This window comes from Pangasianodon hypophthalmus, chromosome 1, assembly GCF_027358585.1.
Source record: "Pangasianodon hypophthalmus isolate fPanHyp1 chromosome 1, fPanHyp1.pri, whole genome shotgun sequence".
Taxonomy (NCBI): Eukaryota; Metazoa; Chordata; class Actinopteri; order Siluriformes; family Pangasiidae; genus Pangasianodon; species Pangasianodon hypophthalmus.
The window spans coordinates 11,817,953-11,834,479 of record NC_069710.1 but is presented as its reverse complement, the minus strand read 5'-3'; the positions used below and the strand labels follow the sequence as shown (position 1 = coordinate 11,834,479).

The 16,527-nt window shown below is 39.2% G+C and overlaps 1 protein-coding gene across 12 annotated transcripts in view; it reads right to left on the bottom strand.

The window, feature by feature from the left end:
- Nucleotides 1-671: 671 nt before the first annotated feature.
- cobl (cordon-bleu WH2 repeat protein) overlaps nt 672-16,527 on the bottom strand; it is a 76,685-nt gene continuing 60,829 nt past the window's right edge. For 10 of the 12 annotated variants that reach the window (XM_053240718.1, XM_053240640.1, XM_053240824.1 and 7 more), the window contains 6 exons: nt 7,248-7,470; nt 5,694-5,815; nt 3,896-5,553; nt 2,945-3,064; nt 2,522-2,860; nt 672-1,794 (listed from right to left, as the gene is read on the bottom strand). In XM_053240718.1, the coding sequence (XP_053096693.1) occupies nt 1,711-1,794; nt 2,522-2,860; nt 2,945-3,064; nt 3,896-5,553; nt 5,694-5,815; nt 7,248-7,470 (2,546 nt within the window). In that variant the 3' untranslated portion in view covers nt 672-1,710. The remainder of the gene's footprint in view (nt 1,795-2,521; nt 2,861-2,944; nt 3,065-3,895; nt 5,554-5,693; nt 5,816-7,247; nt 7,471-16,527) is intronic. The other 2 variants (XM_053240694.1, XM_053240917.1) reach the window with 1 other exon arrangement.

Genomic DNA, 16,527 nt, shown 5'->3' with positions numbered 1-16,527 from the left:
ACCTGTGCACACATTATGATTTCAATTTTCTATCTCATGGCTTCATTAAGTTGCATGCACAATTAACTATCGGCACATAAAAAAAGCAAAATAATAGGATGTGCTGGATCAAGTGCTACTTTATACGCTTATAGAAGCCATGTTGTTAAATACAAAGCGATATATTGGCAATAATCTACACTCATATATCATCATATTATTCTTTCTTTTTAATAATTTTTTAAATTGTCTCTTGCTTTTTTTCCCTTGCAACAAAACAAAACAAAAAATGCTTTGTTCAGTCCGCATTTTCTATCCCTGAGTTGTTGTTGTTGTTTTTTTGAGTTTAAAAGCGAGCGCTTGTGTTTAAAGTTGGCAGCTAAAAAAATCTGGCAATCTTGGAGGCGTTAACTTCACACAGATGATTTTAATAACCTGAAAATCAACTTAAGCTGCTGCATAACCCGAATAATTTTCCTGCATGGTTTAGGTTCTTCTCCCTTCTAATGGGCCCAAATATGAGTTAGAGTACAAGTGCATGTCATCACTGAGATGCGTTTGATACTGAACAGAATTTTGACACAAATGGCCTGGGTTTTAATGGATTGTGTTCATCAATCTTGTCACCTTGTGTAATATACTAATTAGACACATGGACACATGTGATGATACAAAGCCACACAAAACCTGTATAAAGCTATTTAAATGATTACAAAATGGTTTATTGATTTATGATTTTTATCTAAATTTCTGTGTAATCTTTCAAAAAATATTGCACACTTCATTACAAAAGATTAAAAAAAAAAAAAAAACTTTATACCAACAATGTGGCAGCTAATCAAAATGAATCATAGACACAATTTCTAATTATAAACAGGTACAAAATATACAACTCTCAAAAAAATTCTGGTCCAATAATCTCCATCCATAAGAGCCCATGGATTTTAAAGTTAGACCTGTCTAGACCTTCTGTAGGTCCGTCATGCAGTCCACTTTATATATATTAAATGAATGACATATTAAATATATTTATAATTTGTAGATACTTTTCATTTCCCCTTCTGATCAAAATGGCATAAATAAAATTTTATCAAATAGCAGCATGGTGAAAAGGTATTAATAGGTATTTATGAAATGAATCTCTGATCAAGTATGACAAAGTGTTATACTATATTATATATATTATATTATATGTTTAATTTAAACATCTTACAATAATGCTTATTTTGCTTTATGTATAACTACGATGCTTCAAGAAAAAAAATGAATTGTCATTATGACTAAAACAATTAGCACTGACTGACTTCACTGTATCGTCATTATTAGTATTAAATCTGAAAAGCTAAAAATAAATCAGATTAAAGAAAAAAAAATCAAATCTCTCATCCAAATGAAATTAAAGATTTCGTGTGACTTGAGTCAGAATGTGTTAAAGCAGAAAATCCCTTCAAAATACTGATAGATCATTAGGAAGTGTAAAGATTTATGTAAAAGATGTAGAGTATGTTGTCCTTAACACAATAACAAGAGCACATGTTCTTTTCCCCTTAACAAAGATTCCTAATTACAAAATAAAAATAAAAATGATTGGCACAGACTTAAAGCAGCATGCGACTATTAACAAAAAATAAATAACCGTATTATGCAATAGACTTTAGCAAATGAGTTAGCATGCAACATGAAATTTGGCTAAATTGGGAAAATTCCTCAAAACAAATCTGAAAAGAGCTTCTAGGGTTTTTGAGGAGGTGAAGCTGATGCCCGGATGATGCCTAGTCTTCCATTCACTTTAACTGTTTTTGCTGACACCGGGACCTGAGAAATCAACAAACACAAAATTAGCGTGTAAAACACTGGCATGCATAACATAATCCATAATAGGAGCAGACTTTTGTTTAATCGTTATCTTTGTAAAGAATATTAGCTTTTACTAATCTCCGAAAATGAGTATTTCTACAGAAGCTAATAACTTTTCATTCCTCGCCTGCTATATTACATTATATTTTTTTTCACTGTAATAACTGCTGTTGTTAATTTGCTGTAACAACGCATAATTTTTCATGTGGTGATGCTTTCCATGATGAAAGCGTTTATTTAACATTTATGCAAGAAGTCTCCAGGGTCAATGCTTGTGACCATCAAAGATGAAGCTGTAACTTTATGTTTTCTGACAGGTTTTTGGGACACAAGGCTTTGCACTTCCTTGGTATCATGACAAATAACTTATTAACTTGTTATTAACTTATATGTCATTATATCTACTGAACTAACAGGAACTAACTTCATGGATCACGGATCTTCCACAACATTAAATCTAACCATTTAGCGAGGCGAAGTACAATGTGTTGTTTGAAGTAAATTAAAAAATTGCCATCGTGGTCAAATTGCTGCAGAAATGCTTCACACCACCCTGTTGTTGATTCTTGTTCTGCAGTGTTTCATTCCCTACATAAATTATGCTGAATAGGAATTTTCATCATTTGCTAGCTATATATGTGCTGGTTCCTTCGAGCTACGCTTCAAATTCTGGAAAGATCCTTACTTTCCTAAGCCGTTGAGCCCCAGCGCCTGAGCGGATGGCCTCCAGCAGTGCCTCTCTGGCAGACTCTGGGTTTCCCCCTGCAGGCAGCACCACAGTTGGCTTGGTCAAGGACAAGGGAGGAGGAGGTGGTGGTGTGAAGGTTGGTGGCGGTGGTGTTGTAAAGGTTGGTGGCGGTGGTGGTGGTGTAAAGGTTGGTGGCGGTGGTGGTGGTGTAAATGTTGGTGGTGGTTGTGGAGGTGCGAAAACAGGCGTAGTTGAGGGACTTGTATGTCTCTGGTTGGCCCTGTTCTCCTCAGACTTCCTGAACTGCTCCAGCTCTACAGCGGCTGAAGAGCTTGTCTGGAAGTCACAGCAAAGTGTTAGAAATGTCTACTGAAACGAAATTTTTGATTTTGTTTAAAAGTTTAAACTCATTATGCTTGCCTTTTTAAGTCTTGCTGAAGTACTTTCAGCTCGGATGGCCGACAGGAGAGCAGAACGTTCATTTTCAGGCTCCACGTAAGATGGCTTCTTCAGGGTGCTTGTCTTGGAAGAGTCGGATACCTGGGAGCGAAAAAAGGAGAGCCGTGTAAATGTTTTTTTTAAAACCAAATTTATTATATATTAGTATTTGAGGACAAAATCAGGGACGCATCAATACTAATATTTGGGATATCAGTCTAATACTGTGCTCATTTACGCGTAAAAAAATGCTCTGATACCGAAACAGCATTTTATGGTGATACTGTGTGACGTAAAAAGAGTGTGCGTTGTCATTGTGTGACGTTGTCGCACAAATGAACAGGTGACGTGAAAACAAAAATGTACTTTACTTACAGCTGCACAGAAGTACTTTTTTTGGAAGTCAAATAAAAACCTGGTCTTTGTCATTGCAACCCTACAAAGAAAACACGTAGCTAGCTAATGCTCTTCGTTTAAAATCAGCTAGCTAACATTCTAAAGAACAAGCCTAGAAAGTGCAGGAATGCACTTGTGTGTGCTTTGCATGGTCACTATGTAACCTTAACATAAACAGAGCTAAATATAATATGCTGTTACATCACTGATTGATTAATAATAAGTAGGTTACTCATTATGGTATCGGTATCGACAAGCCTCAACACTTGGTCTGAGGGGAAAAAAAAGCATACAGATGCATCCTTATGTACCATAATTGTTATTATTTTTTTGATGTTAGGTACTTCTGGCCAAAGACCAACAATCAGGAATATGTGCTGAAAGTTCTTAGTTAATAATTAAGTGTATATTTGTTTTCATGGCAACCAAATTCAAAGCAACTGCAAGCTGAAATAAACATGTCATCGCTTATCTTGTGGTTATTGCAAAACCAACAAGAAGGAATGGAAACTGTGTTTCCTGTTTTGGATACTACACCTTTCTGAGACGTTCCATTCCCTCTCCTGACTGAATTGCCTCCATGAGTGAACTGTGAAGCGAGGTCTCCTTCTCCACCGACTTCGGGACCACAGGCTTAAACTTTTTTACTGGCCCAAACGGACTTGGCTGGAGACCAAGACTGTGTAACTCCGGTTTCTTCGCCACTGCTGGACGGGTAGTGTTTATTGTACTGTTTAGAGGCATAGGGTGTCCTGGGGCCTTTTTCATGGACATGTACTCTTTAGAAGAGGACGGAGTGAGTTCAGAGCATGTAGAAATCTGTGCTTGCTGTTGAGGCTTGCTATTTACTGGGCTGGAGTTCAAAGCTTTAGTGCTAGATATGTCTGTACCAATGATTTGTGGTTCCCTAGAGATTTCCTGCTTCTCTGCAGTATAACTTGGGTAAGGTTTTGTGCGAGGAAGTACAGGCACAGAGTTTGCGGATGCATTTGAAGCCTTATGGTTTGATACTGCTTGCACAGGTCTTAGGTCATTCTTGAAGCCTTGGCTAGTTAATTGCTTTTGTCCAGCAGATGTTGACTCTGGAAGCTCCTGAAATCCATCTACCTTGCTTGAGGAATTCCCTGTATACTTAGTAATAGCTGAAGCCACATAATGACTTGAAGTTCGTCTGGAAGGCTTGAGAAAATTAAGATTCTTCCTGTGTTCTGAGAAAAAGATATTTTCAGCAGGATCTGAAACAGCAAGCTTTTTCATTACTGCGGATGCGAGGTTGGTGCTTGGCCCACTGACCTGTTTTGGTGGTTCCATAACACTTGATTTTTCTGTAGGTTGTGACGTTACTGTTACAGGTAATGGTTTGGGGTTTTCCAGGGGTTTTTCAACATCTCCAGTCCTTATAGAAGCTCTTTTATAGGCAGTAGGTGCTGAATCTTCCTTCTTGGCTGAGCTCCAGAAGGCCTTAGCTTTGTCCAGGAGTGGAGAATCTCGGTCATCACTTGCCTCGTCAAGGCGATCAGATTTGTCTTGAGTCTCTCTCTGTGTGACCATGTTACCCAGCTCATCAATTTTTATGGCACCTATACGCAAGGAGCCTTCTGACATAACGTGATTTTGAGACCCGACTGGTTTGGTAGGGACAATGGTAATTGTTTTCAAGCCGAATCTAGACACCGGGTTCTGGCTGATCATGTTTTGAGCTTTAACAGACGAGGCTCTGTTCACTTCTGTGTTTTCCTTCCTATGGCTCTGTACTGTTGGTGGAGGCCAAAGTCTGCTTTCAGGAACATTCTGTGTACTACGGGTAACCGTAGACTTTGCAGGACTTTGAGAGGTTTCTGGCAGCTTCTGTTTATCCGGTTCAACTTTACCTTTAATCCCTGGGCTTATAGTGACGTTCTCTGTTTGCTCCTTCTTGTCATCTGACTGAATCTGATCTGCTTGGGATGGACTAATACTTGCTTTCTTTGACATGCGAGCATTGTTGTTTTTGTTCTGGAGATCTACGATTTCCTTGTTTGAGCCACCTTGTTCGTTCTGGCTACTGCGCAATAGAGTTGCCTCATCAGCACTCAAGCTGGTTGGTTTGTCATCAATGACTTCGTCAATGGCTGTAACTGGAACATCCATATCAACCACAGACACAGGGATCTCATTGTCCAAGCACACGGATTCCTCGTATGACCGATTAACTTCTAATCAACAGGAAGAGAAAGTTTAAGTGAATATTAGTTATTCAGTAAAAGCCAGGGAATTAATACTAGATTGTTCTTTCCAATCACACAGACAGGAGGAAATTTCAGGTTGCAATATGAAGCTACTAAGTTACTTGTACCATCTGCCAAGTCTGCATCCAAATCAGCCAAGGTTAATTGGATCTGGGCAGTGATCTCTGTGTCTTCCTCATAGCCATCATTTCTCTTGACTGACAGGTCCCTGGGTCGCATGTTTCCACTGCTTGCATAGAGAACACCATAGTTACTGAATGAGAGTAATTCATTTTAATATATGCACGAACAATTAGCTATTGATCAAGCATTTATCTTCTTTTAGTGAGACTAGAGATCATAAAATAACAAATGAGGTGCAACTTCAACCTGTCCAAACAGAATGCAAAATCAATGCAGAATCTCCATTTTCTTCTAAACTACCTTTATGGTATGAGGTAAACACATGTCTTGCATTATTTAAATGCTGCCAATCTGACAAAGATTTTGCCCACAGTCAAAAAGACACATCTTTCATCGCCTACTGAATATACAACCTTTTTAATATGCCTGAGCTAGAAAAATATCTCTTTCCTGGAAGCCTGAAATAGCTCTTTCCTGGAAGACTTTCTTGGACGTGTGCAAAGCAAAGTTTTAGGTGGCGCTGCAAACACAGGCAGCTCCTGATCTAAGATCCATTAGCACTTCTGGCTCTGCAAAGCAGAAGCAGAGCTTTTTCAGAGCCAGACTGTGCAGACAGCCTTACAGAAGCAATGAGCAACACAAGCCAGGCTGTGCTATCTCCACTTAACGTGGGAGAGCTCCAGCTGGTCCCAGTGGACAAATTCGAATATAATATACTATGCCCAAGGAAAGGTACGAATTAAAAAAAAAAAAAATTGTCTGATTGGTCAGATTAATTTTCCATAACAGCATCTCTGACTAGATCTGGCTGCATGGTTTACATTAATGTGCTTGATCTAATACATTGTCTTTTCTATAGTAAAAACCTACACAGGGACTTGTATGACGGACACTCCACATACTCCACATTTGGAGTGAAGAAATGTGCATAACTGTTGATATGGTGAAGTTTTCTGTGAGGAGTTGTTTATTCAGCATTTATGGAAGGAGTCAGCAAAGCATGAGTGCTTTGTAACAGTCAGAGGTAAAGCTGTAACTTTTAAGTTTTCCAACACAGAAACGGCTTCAAGGTTGGGGTTTCAGTGCAACGTGACAATCTGCAGTTTTTAAAATCCTATTAACTTTGAGAGAAAAATGAGAGCCCAGTGAGGGACTGACTGGTTATAGCTGCTATAATGTACATTCCACAACATTTAATGTAACTAAAAATGGATTCAACGAACAACGTGCCGTTCTTTAATTAATATAGATTCCAAAAAGAACAGCTGTGTGAAAGCTAGTGAGATATTGGCTTTTTGTGATAAGCTACCTGTGCCGTGGGGGAAAATGGTGTAAAAGCCATGGAACGGAGCCAAGCATAAAACTCTGTAACTTCACCCTTCTCCTTTTCTTACCCTGTCATCTGCCCTGACTTGCAGCCTTTCTCTACTACTGAGTTCTGCTCTCAAATTCAAGACACACAACCATCTGAACCTTGAAAAAAAACTAGCTTCTTAATTTCTTTTCTTAATTTAGGAGAACGTGTGATTATGAGGTACCTGTGGCGCGAGCCCCATGTGGCGCAGCCCTCATCGCTGTCGCAGTCTTCCTGAGGCTGGGTGGGGCTCAGAGAGGGATCGGGACCCAGGGAAGCAGTGTCCTCAGGGGAGGTACTCGGAGAGTCAGCCATGCCCTCAGATGCTGCATAACCTTGATCAGCCAAGCTCTCACTGCTGCACATGGACACTGTCTCAGCTTCCTGCTCCACTGTGTGCTGCCAGACTGGGGTCCAGCAGGGACAAAATGGACAACTTTTAGCATTGAGATAATCATTTTTTTTTTATATAAAGTTCCCTAGAATACAGTTGATTGAAGTCTCCACATCAAACCAAACTGTAAGCCAGGTTTACACTGTATCATATTTGAAATTACTACTCATTGCACAACAGAAGTGCTCAGCTTGGTGGAACACATTTTTGTGAAATGTTAGTCCCATAAAATTTCAGATTTACACACAATGTTGCCATGATGAAAAACAACAACAAAACATTAGTCATAGCAAAAACATGTCTAAATCATGTCAAATCATAAAGCATACCTGACTTAAGAGTGTGTTACTTGTAGGCATGTGTTTATCATTGGTTAGACATTGTTAATTGGTTAATCCATTGTGATGTTTAACACAGTGGACAATATCACAGAATGGTGTTATTATTGACATTTTGGCCAGCATTTACACAATCTTTGATACGTGACTCCCAAGCTTTTGGGCAAATATTACCAGAAGTCATCCAAACAATTAAACTTAAATAACATGCTAGCTTGTTTTCCAAAACAGGAAGTATTACTATTTAAAAAGCATAACAAGGAAGGTCAATACATATAATGACACTAAATGTGAAACCTGCCAAAATTCCTTTTCAGTTAAACTGCTGCTACCAGGACATGTTTGTAAACCAATTTTCTCCCAAAAAAAAGTTGTTGCCAAATTCCATTGCGTTATCTGTCTCCCCGATCACAACAGATACCAGTGCAAGAGTGTACAACACCACACATGGCTGTGATATCGCTGGGATTCGAGCTCGTTAGAATATCGTAACAAAAGCGGAAAGACTTCAATAGCTGTACCACTTGGGAGCCAGACCATTTAAAAAAATAATCTCGTAATATTATTGTAAAGCAAACAAGTGGGTACTTTTTATGTGTGAGTATAAAAGAAGTCTCTAGTTTACGCCCGTTTGCTGATCGCCTTACTTTTATGTTGGTTAAATAAAAGATCCGAGAACTACGAACAAACGGATTTACACAAATTGGACTACAAGATTTTCCTAATATCTACATGATTTCAGAGTTCCAGGTCAGGGAAAGCTGGGCTTAGAGGAGATATAAAGAAACTATCTTCCACTGACTGAGCTGTGATTAAGTCAGGATTAACAATAGGCCTGCCTGGATAAGATATATTGCTTCAGTAGTTATGCCAGAGCTAAACCATTTAGAGCTTTAAAGTCATAAGCAGGACTTTGTAGTCAATGTAGAAGGGAAACAATGTAGATTGAATAAGACATTCTTTTCCTGGTAAGGTCACAGGCTGCTGCATTCACAACTAACTAATTCTACAGGGAATTTTAGAAAATCGTATTGAGGCTGGTAGCACACGGCATTCTCAAACATTTCGAAGGAAAGCATCAAGGTATAGAGCTTGTTAAACCCAATGGGACGGAAACTCAGAAAAACATCCTTGGTTTATGATGTCTCCCAGATTTTGGGGAATTTGAGAAGCATAAATAGTCTGCTCATTTGTTCAGTTAGATACGCGATATTCTTAGACACTGTGTAAATAAGGATCTACACTCACTGGCCACTTTAATAGCAACACCTCTAGACCAGCTCGTTCATGCAATTGTCATATGGTAGCAGTGCAATGCATAAAAATATGCAGATACAGGTCAAGAACTTTAGTTAATGTGCACATCAAACATCAGAATGAGGGAAAAAATGTGATCTCAGTGACTTTGACTGTTGGTGCCGGATGGGCTGCTTTGAGTACTTCTGACATCACGTCGAATTTTCATATACAACATGAAATTTCTCTCTAGAGTTTACGTAGATAGGTGTAAAAAAACAAAAACCATCCAGTGAGCAGCAATTCTGCAGGTGGAAATGCCTTGTTGTTGAGAGAGGAGAATGACCAGATTGGTTTGAGGAAGGCAGGAAGGCTACAGTAACTCAAATAAGACGCTACACTGAGCACAGGCTCACGAAACTGGACAGTTAAAGACTGGAAAAACTTCACTTGGTCTGACGAATCTCGATTTCTGCTGCGACATGCAAACGTTGGGGCAGAACTTGGCATCAATAGCATGAATCCATTGACCCAACTTGTCTTGTGTCAACAGTTCAGGCTGGTGGTGGTAGTGTAATGGTGTGAGGAACGTTTTCTTGGCACACACGGGGCCCCTTAATACCAACTGATCATCGTTTGTATCGTTGCTGACCACGTGCATCCATTTATAGCCACAATTTATAGCCACATAATGGCTACTTCCAACGTGATAATGCGCCAAACACAAGGCACAAATTGCCTCAAACTTGTTCCATGAACATGAGTTCAGTGTACTTTAATGGCCTCCCCAGCCACCAGTCCTGAATCCAGTAGAGCACCTTTGGGATGTGGTAGAATGGGAGATTCACAGTATGAACAAGCAGCTGATAAATCTACAGTAATTATGTGACGCAATCATGTCATCATGGACCAGAATCTCAAAGGAATGTTTCCAGCACCTTGGGGAATCCATGTAATGAAGAACCGAGTCTGTTTTGAGAGCAAACGGGCGTCGTACCCACTATTATCTTTCTTACAGCTGGGTTTTTGTGTCAGAATTTTGATGTTTCAATGTTTGATGACACAAAATATTACGTATTATAGTTCAAATCTGTAAACTGCTAAGAATGCAGTTACTTGGACTAAAGGGACTGAAATTATTTCTTCATAGAAGAGAGCAGTGTATTGAGAGCAAAGTTGTTGTTGTGACTGTAACTTCGATATTGAACCTCCTGAACCTTAGCTTGGTAACCAGGGCCAAATGGTCTGAAATCCATGGAAGGAAGCCAAATTAAACAAGTTGTAGAATGACGCACTCTCTCCGCTCGCACTGTGTTAACGTGCCTGACTGCACTGGCATTACCTTATTTCTTTCACTTTTTAGCTCCATTTTTTTCTTTCCTAAATCCAGCCCCCTCTTTCTCTCTCTCTATCTCACTCAATCTGTCCTGACAACAGCCTCTCACTCCTGCTGCTTTCTGCTTCCAATTTCAGAACACACACAGTCATCTAAAACCAAAAACATCAACCCTCTTTAGGAGGCTAAAAGTGAGATGAAAGGTAATTCTGCTTTTATATTCATGATGTGAAAGATAGAGCTATTTGAACCAACCACTGGGTAACCTTGGGTCATGTGGTGTGTGTGTGTATGTGTGGGTGTGTGTGAGGGGGTGTACGTGCTGTAGACTCTGGTTCCTGGACGTATCATGAGTCACATGCTGTTTCCCAACCGTTTCCCAGCAGAGCTCTTAAAACACGGCAGCTGCGACCACAGATCTCTCTTCCACACACATATATACACACACACACACACACACACACACACACACACAATTAATGACACAGCACTTGCCAGACACATGATCGCAGACTCATATATACAATGTCTTATGCGCTCAAACACTGCTTAAACCCTGATCTAGAACCATAATTGGACAGCGGTTCTAACTAATTACATTTCCACACCACAGCAAAACATGCTTGTGCAAATTTAGTAACAAATGCGAGCATACACAGTGCCGGTGTCTCAGAACACCACCACTAGAGTCATACCAAGGCAAATAACCATCATTTTATGATACTACCTGTGCATTGTAAATTTTGTACAAAAATTTTTTAAAACTAGTATTAAAACTAGTATAATTTAGTAAAATTACTAAACTAGTAAAATTCTAGTATGAAAACTAGTATAATTTAAATTCTGTCTCAATATATGGCATGAAATACTGATTATATATATATAAACACTAATTTAATAACTAGTATTTCATGCTGTATTTTGAGACAGAATTTATATATATATATATATATATATATATATATATATATATATACACACATACATACATACACACACACACTGATCAGCCATAACATCAAAACTACTCTCTAATATTGTGTAGGTCCCCCTTGTGACCTACCATGGGTGTGACCCATCGAGGCATGGACTCCACAAGACCTCTGAAGGTTGCTGTGGTATCTGGAACCAAGACTTTAGCAGCAGATCCTTTAAGTCCTGAAAGTCGCGAGGTGGGGCCTCCATAGATCGGACTTGTTTGTCCAGCACATCCCACAAATGCTTGATTGGATTGAGATATGGGACATTTGGAGGCCAAATCAACACCATGAACTCTTTGTCATGTTCCTCAAACCATTCCTGAACAATTTTTATAGTGGGGCAGAGCACATTATCCTGCTGAAACAGGCCACTGCCATTAGGGAATACCGTTGCCATGAAGGGGTGTACTTGGTCTGCAACAATGTTTAAGTAGGTGGTACGTGTCAAAGTAACATCCACATGAATGCCAGGACCCAAGTCTTCCCAGCAGAACATTTCCCAGAGCTTGCAGCTTCCCACAGTGCATGCTGGTGCCATCTCTTCCCCAGGTAAGTGAGGCACACATGCACCCGGCCAGCCACATGATGTAAAAGAAAATGTAATTCATCGAAGCAGGCCACCTTCTTCCATTGCTCCATGGTCCAGTTCTAATGCTCACGTGCCCTTTGTAGGCGATTTCAGTGGTGGACAGGAGTCATCCACAGTTGCGCAGGCCCATACGCAGCAATCTGCGATGCACTGTGTGTTCTGACACCTTTCTATTATAGCCAGCATTAACATTTCAGCAATGTGTGCTACAGTAGCTGTTCTGTGAGATCGGACCAAACGAGCTAGGCTTCGCTCCCCAAGTGCATCAGTGAGCCTTGGTTGTCTATGACCCTGTCGCTGGTTCACCAGATGTCCAGGATATATATTACATACACTGTTTTTATACTTTATCTGTTATTTTATAATCAGTATCAGGCGCCTTCACGCGAAATTGATACTTTTGATTCATTTGCTGTTTGGTTTGGCCACAAATCCTGCACGTAATTAAATTAACCAAAAAGCAAAAAATCTTTGGCCTGTAGGGCTGAAAGTGTACTGCACAGTGCACTGCACAGTTCACTTGGAATCACATCGAGACCACCTCACTCTTGGGCCGGTTACTTTGGTCCAAATGTAATTGCTGCATTCTTACCTGTCTAAAAAACTTAGGGGAAAATGCACCAAGGTTGCATTGCGTGTGTGAAATCACCCTGAGTGTACAAAAAAAACATAGTTATATCCATTATGCTTTATTAGTATGCAGTTATGCTTATTAGTAAAAGAAATATCTATGAATGGCTTTCTGTTTCAATTTATTTGATTTAATAAGGATTGGAAAAACTAGCAAGGATCCTGAAAATACCGCCGTCGGACTGTTAAAACTCATTTGAATCTGCTCGATTTAACCCTGATGTCAGACGAGTGCTCGCCTGTCCATGGGACGTGTTAATGCAAGTTGCGCAGCACAAACTGCATCAACAAAATGATGCCACCGTAACGATAAGAACACTTGTACGACAATGTCTCAGTTTTGGGCTCGGTGCTTATCTGGTGTGTGGAGAGGCAGTTTTATCAACATATCAACATTTCGTGGCTTTCCAACAGGCACGACAGGAGGAGCCGGTTGCAACTCAAATAATACAGAACATTCAGGAGGGTCCAGGTTAACAGATGTGCATTCAGTCATTTAATAAACACATGGCAGTACAATCACGTCTTTGTCCTGTTTGGGAAAGCAACAAAGCACTTTTTCCGTGTCAAACTGACAATACTGATTTAAAGGAAGGGTGATGGAAAAAAAAACATACACATCACTCATGCTAACAGAACGAACGCACAATTTCTTCAAACTCTTCCAAATCATTCAATACAAATATCAGATGGCCATCCTAACTGGAGATGTCTGAAATGGCAGAGGATCTGTTCAACTGTGCTGTTGAGAGTTGGATGCCTGATCACACCCTCTTGGGTAACTGGATTCAAAATGACACCAGAGGTGAAATCAGCAATGATCTCAGTGTGTCCCAAAAGAGAGGAGTTCAAGATTTCATGAAATTGTAGCTAAAAGACATTCGCTGTTCTGACAGCATACTGTGTTGCATAATCAAACCTTAAATATGCTGTATTTTCATGCAAAACCTTAATTGAGATCATGTCAAATATATATTGTAGTCTTGTTTCTTGAGAAAAAAACACAATAGGAAAGTTCATAAAATTGTTATTTCACTGAACCCCAGTGGTGGTCAACCACAGGGGCAGGTGGAGCAAAGGCCCACCAACATATATCATCTGTTCAACAAATGTCAATCTTCATAAAGTCCTCGTTCACAACCCCTTTCATTTTAAATTGTGTTAAAGTACTAATTACCTCCTTTGGGTGACCAAAGATAAAAAAAAAAAAAAAAAAAAAAGCTATATGACAGATCTGATGTTCAATAGATTTTTACACCTTTCTACATGTTGCGCACTTCACTTCTCATATCACAGTTTTATATTAATGCACTCGTTACAATACGTTATTGGTTCTAGAATAACACCTTACACAAGGCCTTTTATAGCAGACAATCTGCATAATCTAACCCTAAAAGTGTTATTTAACTTTTGAAAAATGTATAATTGTCGATATGGGGACATGTTCTGTAAGGAGACATGTAACATTGACAGAAGGAGTCTCCAGTGTCAGCGCTTTGTAACAGTCGGCATCTTCAGTACAGAGGACTTTCAGGTTTCTCGATAACATGACAAGCTGCGCTTTATTGCCTTATTAACTGCAAGAGAGAGGAAAGAGGGGAGGCTTGTGCGTGATTGGCTGCTATAACGCAAGCCATAATAGCAACTAACTTCACGTCATGGATGTGCAACATCATTAAATGTAACTATATATGGATAAAAGGTACAATGTGTTATTCATTAATAAATTAAAAATTGTAATTGTTGACAATTTGCTGTGGTATGAAATGAACTGAACACAAAACATGCTGCTATAGGAAAACAAAAAAACTTAACTTTGCTCCTTGTCAGGCCACACACACCACCCACTCACTGATTACTTTTCTATAACAGAACACTTTATTCATTACTTAGAATACCTGTAGTGATGAAAATTCTTTTATGATAGCAGTATTTATACCAGTATATGTAACTGTTTCAGATTTCACATGTGAAGCAATTTAGTCAGCATGCAATGGTACCATTTTAAATCACTTTCTTTTCTCTCTGGCTAAAAACTGTCATCCATGAAACTCATTCACCAGCAAACACAAAACCAACAAACAAACCTTCATCCCCAAAATCCATCACCCAATCACATGCAAACAAACTTTACGGTCCTTGGTTCCCAAAATCCCTTACATAGACCCAGAAGCCTCGAGATAAACACATTTCCAGACACTTATAAAAAAAAATGCTTGATTAAAAAGAATACATGATAAGTGAACATAAAATAACCAAAGGCAAAAAGCAGAAAAACAGAATGGAGGGTGGGCAGAAGGAGGATGAAGGGAGGCGAGAGAAGTGAGGGATTGGCTGAGATGGAAGACATGTCTGTTCATCGGCATCCGGAGTGCAGAAGGACGGGTGTGCAGCAGTATACTGCAAAAGGAATGAAAGCAGAAGAGAAGTAAAGGAGGGAAAGGAAGGAGGAGAGAAAAAGGAGAAATTTAGGAGAAATACAAAGGCACAACAATAGGAGACGATGAAGATCTCATAGCCTAGAAACTAGCTTATAAAAAATTTCAGGAAAAAAAAAAAAAACTCTGAGAAACTCACTATAGTAATATAGTACAGACTGGTAGTATGAGCAACTCAGATAAAATATTAAACCTTTGCCAAAACCGTGTTTCCATTTGCTTCTTTACTTTTTTGCAACAGTATACATTTCACTCAAATATGAACATATTTCACTATCGCTATCTTTTTGTCTATGGTTGTGTCATTAATGACTCATATTTCAAGTCTCTCTCGAACTGAACGTGCTGGTATGCATGTGCCTCTGTGCACATTCTCTAAAAAAATGTCAGAAAGTGATGAGGATAGGCTGACCCACTGGCTGACTTTCTGTTTAGCCTTGATATAATTGCACCTGGCCAACCCGCATGATAAAAGACTTCTGACTGGAACATCTTTTCACAGTAATAAACGAAGGCAGAAGAACATGTGGTGTTTATTAAGGATCTCGGACTACGAGTGCTAAATCAAGGCTCATCCTCCTGTCAGTAGGTCATTATGATAGGGGAAAGATTCTTGATGGCTTATCATTTTTATGCTAGCTCTAGGAAGAGAGAGAGAGAGAGAGAGAGAGAGAGAGTTGACTAGCGGATGAGAATGGAATTTTAAAAAAGACAGACGTAAAAGAAGTAAAAGCCAGGCAGTGGATTATTAAGAGACCAGTTGATGCTCAAGAGGAGGAGGACTGAAAATTCATAAGAATTCACATGAGCCAACTTGTACTGCAACAGTGTTGGGATCAGGGTGTGGTTAGCACATATAGTATTACTTATGAGTTCATTAACATGTAATCTAATGAAATTGTTCAAGGTCTTTAGAATTCTTACAAATTTATGTTAGGTTTGGTCAAGATGACAGAGATAGGGCTGTGGACACATTTGAGGTCAAAGGTCAAAATCTGAGGCCTAGAGTGAGAAGTCATTCCCATTTGGATGTCCAGCTTCCTCAGCTTCTGTAAAGGGGTCCGTCTGGGTTTGATTGGTAGGTCACATCCTACAAAGTTAGCAGGGCAGTTAGTGGAATTAGTCAGGAGAGAAAAGGGGGTTCCACCCATAGTAGGGTCCAAAAGTTTGAGTCCATACCCAGACCTGTTTTTATTTATTTATTTATTTAAATCCAACTCTGTTGTTACTTATGAAGAAATAATTTTTTTTCTTCCTCACTGAAAAATCTTAATATCATGTTTGCACACCATGTATTGCACCATTTGTTTGGACCATACATTTCATTCAAATGCTAGGATATTTCACTGTTCACACAAGTTCACTGTTGTCTTTCAACATATATTAATGAAGAAATGATAATCCTATTTAAAAAAAATTAATCTGACAACAAATTGTTTTAGTTGTCCAAAAACAAGGAAGGACAAGCAGTCCTACACCAGGACAACAATACACCAGGACAACAAAAATAGTTAGCAAAAGCT